The sequence below is a fragment of the Salvia splendens genome, chromosome 16 (genome assembly GCF_004379255.2).
Source record: "Salvia splendens isolate huo1 chromosome 16, SspV2, whole genome shotgun sequence".
In the NCBI taxonomy this organism is placed as follows: Eukaryota; Viridiplantae; Streptophyta; class Magnoliopsida; order Lamiales; family Lamiaceae; genus Salvia; species Salvia splendens.
In genome coordinates this window covers 1,187,466-1,199,797 of record NC_056047.1, presented here as the reverse complement: position 1 = coordinate 1,199,797, position 12,332 = coordinate 1,187,466, and the positions used below count along the sequence as shown (strand labels likewise).

Below are 12,332 nucleotides of genomic sequence, written 5' to 3'. Positions count from 1 at the left end.
GCCCCCTGCTCGCCCTTATCGGCAATTAGCCTTACCAGGCTACCGACAAAGGCCGAGAACTGGCTGCTCAAAAAGAGTTTCTCCGTGTAAACACGGAGAGCCTCCCCTTGGGCAACCACGGCAGCAGCATCGCTCCGCTTCGCCTGCTCTCGCTGGATGACAAGCTGGTTTTTGGCAAACTGAGCTTCATCCTGGGCCGAAATCCTAGCAGCTCTGGCCTTCTCAAAGTTAGCCTCAGCCTGTTCGGCCCGATGACAAGCAGCTGCCAACTTCCTCTGCATCTCGGCATAGTCATTGGACGCTTTGGAGAGTTCGACGGCGACGAGCTTGGAGAGCATATCGTTCCTCTGAAAATGAATAAAGAAAAAAGTCAACAAAGGGACCACAAAAAATACAGAAAAAAAAAGCAAGGCCAGAAAATCAAGAAGAGAATTCACCTCGGCGAAGTCCGTGGGCCATAAAAACGGCTCACAGATATGTTCCGAAGGAGGCGCCAAGACCACGTCTTTCTCTGGCGCTCTCGGGGGCTTCTGGGCCCTCCCCCTCCCCTTTGCCGAAGTTGACTCCGGCTTCTTCGGATCCGAAGAGGTTTTTTGCCTTTTCGGAGTCCTCTCGGCATCAGACGCCGAGCTGGCGGTTTTCGGCCTCTCCGGCTCCTTGGACTCCGAAGATTTTCGGGTAGCCTTGTTCAGCATGTACACTGCCAAAAAGCAAGAAAGCAAGGTTAGTTTTCTTCGTTAAAGCAGTAGAACATAAAGGTAAAGAGAAATCCTCACCCTCGGCCTCTTCGTCCGAAGACGAGATGTCGAACACGACGTCGCCCTTGACGAGCTCAGACTCCGTGTATTGTTTCCTAACTATGGGAATCTTGTTGAGCTCGTCATCGAGCTCGGCCAATGGTTCTAACCGAGGGTGAGGAATCACGGACTTCGGCCCTCTCCAGGGGAAGCCCGGAGCCGCTGTCCTATTATAAAAAAAGAAGCGGTTTTGCCATTTCGGCCACTTGGTTTTGCAGAATGCCCTAAAAGGCTGTAAGGGGATCAAGTAAAACCAAGATCCCTTCCTTTTAAATTGGAAAAAATTAAGGATTGCCCGCAGAGACAGATCCTTATCTAACCTACGGAGTTCGGCAGCAAAAGCCGACAAGTGCCTCCAAGAATTCGGAGTCACCTGACCTAAAGGGAGTTGAAAAAAATCAAGAAACTCTACAAAAGGTGGGGGAAGAGGGAAACGAAGCCCGCATTCTAAGCAGGCTTCGTAAACGGTGGCATAACCCTCCGGCGGATCGTTAGCCCTATGATCATCGTCGGGAACCACCGCCTTCCCCCCAGGAAAAGAGTATTTTTCGTAAAGGGATATCACAGTATCCTTACTCAAGATACTGTGAAAATACTCTACGGTCTTCTCCCCGGATTCTTTCCGGCTAGAAGACCCCTTACCCCCTTTTCTACCGCTACCAGACTCAGACGAAGAAGAAGCAGACATGGTTCTTACTCTTTGAAAGTTTGAAGAAATCCTGAGGAAATTTTTGAAAGCGGAAGGAAATTTTTCACGCAAAAGATAGAGAGTGCAGAAGAAGCCAATAGCAAAGGTGTTCAAATGATGAAGAAAGGCGGTATTTATCAGATTTGGAAAAGATTTCAAATCATCGCACCGTTTCATATCCCACCTTTTCAGGATTCGACGGCCGGATTTTACTGTCGCATTTAATGCCGCATTTAATGCAGTCACGCGCAGGGCACGTCCCCCGACTTCAGCCTCCCCCCGTATTCCAGAATGCCGAAGTGACTCGCTTCGCCGAAGTGATTCACTTCGCTTTTCGGGGGGGGTAGTGATGGGGTGCGTACTAAACAAGCCCAACAGCAATGACGGCCCATCAGCCCAAAGCCCAAGGAAGAGTATGAGTTCGGCATTACCAAAGAGTTCGGCCTCAGCCTACAGCTCGGTAAAAGCCAACCAATCAAGCTCTGCTCTCAGGTCGGCATCAAGCTCTACTCTCAGATCGGCAACCAAAGCAGTTCGGTCTCAGTATTCGACCGAACAAGGAGTTAGTGGACCCATACAGGATGTCCAACACACCCACTACCACGTGGTGTCAACTCAGGCCACGATCGTAGGCCATGACCTACGCTACATCCACGATCTTAGGCCATGACCTACACGACATCCACGACTTAGGGTGGTGATGCAAGCCACGATCTTAGTCCAAGATATAAATGGAACTTAGATCTGATATGAGAAGGTTAAGCTCTCTAGAGATAAAACACCATATAGCAAATAGCAAGTTTGTATTTGTAAGCTGTAGAAAACAGATCAAGCAATACAATCTTGCCCTCCCTTTTTCCCGTGGACGTAGATTTACTTCAGTAAATCGAACCACGTAAATTCTTCGTGTCATAATCTTCATTCTCTACCAGCATTTACAAACATCAGAAATTCGCGGATCCATCACAGACAATAACAAACTCCTACATTCATGTATGTATAATTAAATACTGATTCGAATGAGATTGAAAAAGATAACAGAGCATGATGAAGCACATTATTTCTATTTTAAATTTCAAGTTAGAACAATGGTATCGAACAAACGCATGAGGGCAATAGCACTTTGCCTAATTTTGTGTGTTCATCATGAGATAGACAAAAACATACTAGTAGTATTATTTTCCAATTTACAGTACTATATTATTTTATTATTCAGTTCTATTCTATTCAAATTCGGTTTCAAATTTGATCTTCAAAATCGAACATTCAGAGCTGTTCGTGAGTTTCAAATTCGATTCTCGGAATCAAAGCTACACACATTCAGAGCTGTTCGCGAGTTGGATTTGATTTCGGTTGCTGTGTGTTTGAATTGCTCATTTTTTGATGCGTGTTTTCTAGCAATTGGATTGTTGTTCGCATTATTTTACTTGAATTCCAGCTGGTTTGGAATAGTTTATTGGCTGAGAATGTGGATTGTTAAAGTAGTGATGTTATGCCAGGGAATCGATTTACTGTCTTGAGTCGAAACCGAGTTGAATTTTATCTTTTTCACGTTTCAGAATGTGATGAGGCTAAAACTAGGAACAATGTGTAAAAACATAACTGCAAATTTGTTTAAATGGTCTCTTATCGATCTGATACACACTGCACAGAACGAGAGCCATATCTCGACCTGCATTGCTGTTATACTGTTAAGAGCACAATTCTCTTAACAAAGAAATCCTGCGATTACACTCGCAACACACCAATCCGGCGCCCCGAACGTTGGGGTCGGCAGCTCAATTCGTGGCTGGCGCGGAGAACTTCCTCCGTCGGCAGTCTTCAAGGTTTGATAAGGAGTATTGCACAAGTAATGTGGGAATATTATTTCTTCATTCAATGAATAAAAAGATAACAACCTAGCCCTATTTATAATACTAGAATACTAGCTTAGGGAACAAGAAAACAAGATATGAAAATATACTATGAATCAAAAGATATGGGGAATAAAAAGATAACTAAATATTTGGGGAATCCTAAGATATAGGAGGATCGTAACAACTCTCCCACGGTTAAAATCCACCTTGTCCTCAAGGTGGGAACCATGGAACCACGGGCACAGTCGACGATAGCAAAAGCATTGAAACGTCACCTCCTGGATCAAATGCGATTAGGAACATGATCACCATCATTTCACTTATGACTCCCACCAACATTTCTACGCCGTCCCTTTCCTCTCTCGCCTTCGTCTTCACAAAATCATCCTCGATGGCTGGGACTTGGAGGAGGCTCCGGATCATGCACCGGCTCCTGACGCCGGCATCATTCCTACGCCCCCCAAACTGCTTGTCCTCCATGAATCGCTGCACAAGGACTCTTACCAGCTGGAACTCCGCAGCAGTGAGGTTGTAGGAACGCCTCTCATCACCATCTACTCTATCATCTTCATAATCATCATCAGAGTCCAAACACTTATGCTGTGAACAATTATCAACACATGATGAAGATGAATCAGTCACTCCCACCACATCCCAAAGCAAGTCCGAATCATCACTCATCTTCACAGAATGACATTCCATCTTTGTGAACTCATCATCATCAAAAGTAGCCTTATCATGATTATTATCATCTACTAGAGATGATTTTGAATCATCAGCCTCTTCAAGAAAACTACCCATCCAGTTCGAGGAATCATTTTTTTCCTGATGAGCATCTGATTCTTGATCCAGGCTTGAAGAATGGCAGCCGGGAATCATTCGATTTCATAGCAAAATTCTTCATCCACCATCTTTTCTTCAAACCCTATGATTTTAGGGCGCCAAGGTTGTGTGCTCGGGCGTGGGCTGCGCTGCTGCCGGAAGTGATCGGTTTGTCGCCTGGGTGTATCCCAACGACTAGGCAGACACTGTGGTGGCTGATCATAATCCGAGTATCCTTGCGATGCACGGTGAGGCGGTGGTTCCCAACAAGAGGGCTGCCATGACCGTGGTGGGTCGTAGGGCTGGAAGCTCGGTATTGGTCGGTTACCGCGAGGATCCCAACCGGAGGGGCGGTTGATGGGGGGGTCCAACGATGTAGGCTGTCGGTACCCCCGAAAACCCCTATCAAACTCCGTTGTGACGCGAGCTGCTGGTCTATCCCAGCTCGTGCGAGGCCACGAAGCAGTGTGTGCGCGATATGGAATCGTGCCAGAGCCAGGCTGTGCGAGCCCTGCCTCTCGCCTGTTTAAATCACGACCCGTGCCCCTACGCCGGCGGACATCCCCACAACGGACACGCCTGCCGTGATTGAAAACTGGGGGGCCGTCCTCGTCGGTCGGCCAGACGTCTCCCTGGGAACGATACCCATCGACGTCCCCGTCGTCCGAAAAATAGGGTTGATCCGGTTTGGGAAGGCGTGTGGCCTTCAACCTATCAACCCTTCTATCCCTCGCATCCAATTTAAATTCCAATTGATCAAATCTTGCCATAATTTTGTCGAGCACTGACAAAGTAGGTACGAGCGCCCCCGATCCATTGCGCAGCGCGCTGCTTGACTCCGGGTCGTCTCGTCGTATCCGCTGCCATCCGTCACCGAGGTAGCCACTCGCCGTGAAGCGTCGGGGCTGATCGGCCATGGTTGAGCTCTGGATGAAAGCACCAGTTGTTAAGAGCACAATTCTCTTAACAAAGAAATCCTGCGATTACACTCGCAACACACCAATCCGGCGCCCCGAACGTTGGGGTCGGCGGCTCAATTCGTGGCTGGCGCGGAGAACTTCCTCCGTCGGCAGTCTTCAAGGTTTGATAAGGAGTATTGCACAAGTAATGTGGGAATATTATTTCTTCATTCAATGAATAAAAAGATAACAACCTAGCCCTATTTATAATACTATAATACTAGCTTAGGGAACAAGAAAACAAGATATGAAAATATACTATGAATCAAAAGATATGGGGAATAAAAAGATAACTAAATATTTGGGGAATCCTAAGATATAGGAGGATCGTAACATATACTTATCATTTACCTGATGCAGATATGCCTCGGAAAGCACTCCTACCCTTTATCTTAGAATTTCTCAAGCTTTAAGAGGCAACACATTGCATTACACTGCATATGGATGAGTGTAAGTTGAGGTTAATTTACATTCTTCGCTATGAGACTAAATATAATACATACTCATTCACGAGATATAATCTTCAAATCAAATGGTTTCTAAGTGAAAAGCAAATTTAATCAATATTGTTATATTTCTGGTTAAGGGATTTACTTGAAAAATCGATAGTGGCATTTATGTCTACTTTCCTACATAAAAAAATTCGAAGAGAACTCGAATAAGAAATTCAATCTTTTCTTATCAAGTGTATCATGAATGAAAAATGGTTCAATGTTGAAAGATAGTATTATTAATATAGTAGAAGGGTAAATAAATCAATGCATTTAGGTGATTATGGTTTGATGAATTAAATAAATTGAGTTATATAAATGTTATTCAGTCTGATCGATCTGCTTCAGTATTTAATTTTATGATAATAGATTAGTGTTCATTTAGTATTTTTCGAACATATTTTGAGAAGAAACCCAATGTAAATTTATGGAAATCTAATTAAACAGAGAAAAATTAGGGAAGCAATTGCCTCGAATTTAGGATAGTGGGAACTATAAATTAGGATCCCTTGAAAATCCACCGTCTTCACTTTTCTTCTCTTCTTCAACCGTTGCTGAATCTCTTCTCAAAACCCAAGCTCTAAATATCGTCGATCAAAGCTATGTAGGCTCTGTTCGTTCGATCAATTCGATAAACAAGTGGATGAATTGAGTTTATTGGTAGAACTAAGCTGAGTTGGCAATCGGGATTGGTTTTTGAGGGTTTGAAGTTCTGATTTGGGGTTTAGGGTTTTTGGCGAGTGATGGATGATCTCGAAAAGGCGATTCTTATAAGCTTTGATGAATCTGGCACAATTGATTCGGTGATAAAATTACAAGCCGCTGCCTTTATTCAGCAAGTTAAAGATGAACCTTCAATCAGTAGCATTTGCATAGAAAAGTTTTGTGTCTCGAACTTAGTGGAGGTTAAGTTTTGGTGTTTGCAGTGCCTCCATGAGATTCTTCGAATTAGGTACTCGTCAATGTCGCCGGGGGAGAAGGATATGATTCGGAAATCCGTGTTTGCGATTGCTTGTGGCGAGCCTGTCCACGCTAATGACACTAATTTGGCGAGGATTTTCGAGAGCCCGTCGTTTGTTAAGAATAAGCTTGCTCAGGTTATCGTAACATTGATTAGTTATGAGTATCCTGAAATCTGGCAATCTGTTTTTGTTGATTTTTTGAATAAACTGGGTAATGGAGCGGCTGTGATTGATATGTTTTGTCGGGTTTTGAATGTGATGGATGATGAGTTGATTAGCTTGGATTATCCGCGTAGTGGGGAGGATGTGACTGTGGCGGGGAGGATCAAGGATGCAATGCGAGTGCAGTGCGTGCCTCAGATGGTTAGAGCGTGGTATGACATTGTTTCGATGTATAAGAATTCGAACCCTGATTTGTGTTCTAGTGTTCTGGAATCGATGAGGAAGTATGTTTCGTGGATGGACATAGGGTTGATAGCCAATGATGCATTCACTAAGTTACTGTTTGAGCTTATGTTGGCGGAGGGGTTACCGAGTCAGCTTCGAGCTGCTGCATCTGGCGCTGTTCTGGCAGTGGTGTCGAAAAGGATGGAGTTTAAGTCAAAGCTTGCTCTTTTGCAAAGCCTTCAGATATCTATGGTTTTTAGGTTGGTTGCAGATGATAGTGGCTCGGAGGTGGTGTCTGGTGTGGCTTCGTTGCTCACGGGCTATGCGGTTGAAGTTCTGGAATGTTCGAAGCATTTGAAACCGGAGGATGGTAGGGAAGTTTCAGTAGAGCTTTTGAATGAGGTTTTGCCATCAGTTTTCACTATCATCCAGAATGGTGAAGTTGATTCGACATTCAGCATTGTGCACTTTCTCTCCGTGTATGTTGGCACAATGAAAAACCATTCCACATTGACAGACAGGCAGCTGCTTCATTTGAGCCAAATATTGGAAGTGATCCGCGTGCAGATCCAGTTTGATCCGATGTATCGAAATAATCTGGATATATTGGACAAGATTGGGCAGCAAGAAGCAGATAGTATGGCAGAGTTTCGGAAGGATTTATTTGTTTTACTCCGTAGTGTAGGTCGTGTTGCACCAGATCTGACTCAGGTATTCATAAAAAACTCATTAGGAAATTCCGTGTCATCATCAGAAGATAGAAATGTCGAGGAAGTTGAGGCTTCTCTTTCCTTATTTTATGAGCTTGGAGAATCACTAAATGGTGATGCTATGAGGACTGGTAGTGGCCTACTTGGTGAACTGCTACCAATGCTGTTATCAACTCGATTTCCTTGCCACTCCAATAGACTCGTTGCGCATGTTTATTTGGATACAATAACAAGATACATGAAGTTGGTATCAGAGAATACACAATATATTCCAGTTGTGCTGCATGCCTTTCTTGATGAGAGAGGTATACACCATCCAAATGTCAATGTCAGCAGAAGGGCGAGCTATCTCTTCATGAGGGTTGTGAGATTGCTAAAAGCAAAGCTTGTGCCTTACATTGAGACGATCTTGCAGGTAGCAGTTCGACTTCCTCACTTTCCTATTTTGTTTCTGTAGCATATGCTTTAAAAGGCGGTGTTATATTTTGGTCTCTCTGACACATTTCATGCATATCAAATATCAGAGCCTACAAGATACAGTTGCCCAGTTTACAAGAATTGGTAGGGTCTCAAACGATGTTTTAGTATCTGAAGATGGAAGTCACATTTTCGAGGTCAGTTGTATGCATAGAGGCTTTTGATTCAATAAGATAGTTGGTTTAGTATCTGATGTTGTCTTTTTGTTCTCTTAGGCAATTGGCTTGTTAATAGGGATGGAAGATGTACCCCTTGAGAAACAATCTGATTATCTATCTTCACTGCTGACTCCTCTTTGCCAGCAGGTCAAAGTTGGCATATGACAGTATTTTTTTAAAGTTACAGTGGGGTTTTGTAGCCGCGGAGAAGTTTTTATTTACCTTTTTTGAATGTGTAGTATGGCGGAAAAACCACGCTAAATTGCAATTTTATGCTTTTGCAGGTTGAGGTGGCCATCTCAAATGCTAAGCCTCAGAATCCTGAAGAGACTCTTTTGCAGATCGGAAATATGCAGCAAATAGTTATGGCTATTAATGCTCTTAGCAAGGTGTTCATCGAGATCTCAAGTTTCTCACTTCATATTGTGCATGCTCGGTTTAGTCTATTTCTTTTTCATGATTGTAGTGTTAACAGGGAAACGAAATATGTCTAATGATGCCACATTTTATTATGAAGATTGCCACATTCTCAACAACATATATATTTGGTTATGTTACCATAAAACATACTATGTGGCTGTCTGGGAAGTTTGTTCCCATTCTTCTGGTTTAGGGTCTGTATTAAACTGTTTTATGTATATATTTGCTATAAATTTCTTTTGTTTTATGTATATATTTGCTAGAGATCTGGGAAGTTTGTTCCCATTCTTCTGGTTTAGGGTCTGTATTAAACTGTTTTATGTATATATTTGCTATAAATTTCTTTTGTGTGATTAGGGCTTCAGTCTGCGTCTGGTAACTACCGCCCGCCCTGGAATTGGTCTGATGTTTAAAAAGGTAATTTTAAATCAACTAGTAAGTTATGAATTTTCTATTCTTCTTTTTGTACTTGATTTATTTATCTAGTGTGGAAAAAGTTGAATTTGTTGGAGAAACGGCAATGTATTAATTGGCAGCAAGCTTTTTCCCTTGTTCTCAATGCCATCAACCACCACACACCCATTCTTTTGCACTCCCTCACAATATGCATAGCTTATAATTTTATAATGCCTTACTATCTGTTCCAGACTTTGGACATACTCCTGCAAATCCTTGTTGTCTTCCCGAAGGTAGAACCCCTGCGAAGTAAGGTAAGAATTGCAGATCTCTCCACTTGAGTTGTCATATTTCATACACTTTCTATCTAATGGCACATTGTTTTTCTAGGTTACATCTTTCATTCATCGTATGGTGGACACTCTAGGACCTTCCATATTCCCTTATCTTCCGAATGCACTGGGCCAGTTGCTAATTAATAGTGAGGTTAAAAGAATTTGGTTCTTCATTTTTCTCAAATCTTATACCTGTGTTCATATGTTCTGAAATAAATGGTAGATATTGTACCCTTTTGCCTTCTTATTTTGAACTTTTTGATGTGTCTGTGATTATATATGATGATTCTGCATTTGCTGCTTCATTTTCAGTGGCATGTCTAGCTAAGATACTAAGTGTGCATGTTTAATCATCAGGCTTGTATGTTTGGATGCAAGTTTTTTGTATGGAAATATACTCTCAACTAGGGTAATCATTGTTTATAATACTTTGTTGCAGCCAAAGGAATTGGTGGGTTTTCTTGTACTACTTAATCAGCTCATCTGCAAATTTGGTACTGAAGTCCGTGACATCTTGGAATCTGTATACCCTGTTATTGCTAGTAGGGCATTCAATATTCTCCCAGCGAATGATATTCCATCAGGGCCGGGCAGCTGTGGTGAGGTATGTGACCTAGTTCGCGATATTTGAGCTGATATGATTGAAGTTACCTTTGCATGGAGTGTGCATTCAAATCATTTACAGAAGATAAGCAGTTGGACCACTTATGATTAATATGTAGCCTCTCCCTCTCTTGGCCTAAAGCTTAGAATTTGTGAATACAGCTTTAATAATAGTGATTCCATTTGATTTATCTTTGTGTTTGAATTTCTCTTTCATTTTTTTTGTGGAGATAAGCCTACGAGCTATTAGATATGCATTAAATCTGATGTATCAGTTAGCCTGATGTCCCCTTTAATGAAAATCTCTTCATTGCAGCAATGCAGCTCACTATCAACTGTTTTTTGAATCTCAATATGGATTTTTGTCTCAGGAAATTCGCGAAATGCAAGAGCTTCAGAAAACATTCTTTGTGTTTCTGAATGTTATTGCTACACATGAGTTATCATCAGTCTTCCTATCCCCTAAAAGTACCCCGCACCTGGATTTGATGATGCAGTTGCTATTATATAATTGTTGTAATCATAAGGATATCATTGTTAGAAAGGTAGAATGCAAAATTCTTGGATTTTATAAATTTGCTTACAAGCTTTGTGCTCTGATGTAGTGTAAATGTGGGTTTTTCTAAATATTCTTTGTAATCTTTCAGGCATGTGTTCAAGTGTTCATTAGGCTAATCAAGGATTGGTGCGCTGGTCCTTATGGAAAAGAGATGGTATCTTACTTGGAGTGTACACCTATTATTTATGCTTTGCAATCTATTTAGAATACTGAAAGTAGGTATATTTTTCAGTTGCCTGGTTTTCAGAGGTTCATAATCGAGACATTTGCAGTCAATTGCTGTCTCTACAGTGTGCTGGATAAATCCTTTGAGTTTCGCGATGCAAATACTGTAAGCTTATTGTTTAGATTTTAGACATGTAGTACTATAAATTTTCTTTTACCATTCATTGGTTAAACACTTTAGCACTTATGAATTTCACCAAATTAAGTACCCGTATAAGTATATAATCTTCTCTCTATATCTCATCTGTGCATCTAATTCTCTTAATTGGTGTCATCGTGTTTTCTCCTTCGGTTTGTCCTTTGCCTTGCCTAAACTAATCCACCTTTTCTTCTTGTGGCATTGTTTGACAGATCCTCTTGTTTGGTGAAATAGTAACAGCCCAAAAGGTCATGTATGAGAAATTAGGCAATGATTTTCTCCTTCATTTTGTATCAAAGTGTTTTCCGAGCATTCATTGCCCTCAAGACTTGGCAGAGCAGTATTGTCAAAAGCTGCAGGTACTATCTAATGCTTTCAACACTTTCCTCGTCGTCCTAAGATTTATTTTAACAGGTCATTTTTTCTAAACTATATGGGGCCTGTAGAGTTAGATAGTAATTCTCAACCTTCCAGAAAGACAATAAATTAATTCAGCAATTTTAGATGGTGACAGTACCATTTTATTTTGTGTGTCCTTGCACACAGACCAAACTGTTCTAGGCAGCCTGATGATTTGGTGTGGTGTTGTGTTTGTTATTAGGGCAACGACGTCAAGGCACTGAAGTCCTTCTACCAATCCCTCGTAGAAAGGTTGAGACCACTACAAAATGGCAGCTTGGTTTCCAGATAACAAAATGTCATGCTCCATGTAATACTAAGCATCCTAATGTTACAGCTGTTGCTCTTCGATATCTGTCCTAAAAAGGTTCGTCCCAGTCACTTTCTTCTCGAGAATCCATTTAAGAACTTTATTTAAATGTGACAAGCTATTACAATTGTTAAACCTACTTAATTGCCTGAAACTTGCAGGTCTCTTTCCGTGTAAATATCATTCGTTTGTTATTCCCATGTGACATCAATTTTGTTTCGTTCGCATCATTTGGGAGAGAGTATCAGCAACCAACGCGCTCAAGAAGACGATGACTCTGGACCTCAGTTTCTACATTCGTGGTATTTCCATTTCCCGCCCTCCTCAGGCGGGTTTAGTGTGAAAATTAGCAGATTTTGTTTTCGTTAAATGTTTCCTACCTTCATTTCATTCATTAATTCCATACATAATCTGAGTCGAGGTATGAGGTTGTTGCTAGTGGTGAATCTTTGCTAGTTTTGATTTTTTTTGGGAAATGGAAGTTCCATTTATTTTGCTACTACAAAACATAAAATGAATCATTTTTTGTTGTTTTTACTTTATATAAGGTGAGCATTCGCATGTTGGATAGATTTTTTCGCTTAATTCGAATTGAAATATCTGAATTTGAAAATCATGAGTGAATCCTGACCGAAACGA

The 12,332-nt window shown here is 41.6% G+C and overlaps 1 protein-coding gene across 1 annotated transcript; it reads left to right on the top strand.

Annotated features, from left to right (window-relative positions):
• The first annotated feature begins 6,015 nt into the window (after nucleotides 1-6,015).
• On the top strand, nucleotides 6,016-12,230 carry LOC121771588 (exportin-T-like). The gene is made up of 14 exons (XM_042168412.1): nucleotides 6,016-8,087; nucleotides 8,197-8,286; nucleotides 8,365-8,454; nucleotides 8,592-8,696; nucleotides 9,085-9,144; nucleotides 9,375-9,437; nucleotides 9,514-9,609; nucleotides 9,898-10,062; nucleotides 10,433-10,606; nucleotides 10,709-10,774; nucleotides 10,853-10,951; nucleotides 11,197-11,343; nucleotides 11,586-11,750; nucleotides 11,855-12,230. The coding sequence occupies exons 1-13, from the start codon at nucleotides 6,357-6,359 to the stop codon at nucleotides 11,673-11,675; spliced, it is 2,976 nt and encodes a 991-aa protein (XP_042024346.1). The 5' UTR covers nucleotides 6,016-6,356; the 3' UTR covers nucleotides 11,676-11,750; nucleotides 11,855-12,230.
• The last annotated feature ends 102 nt before the right edge of the window (nucleotides 12,231-12,332 follow it).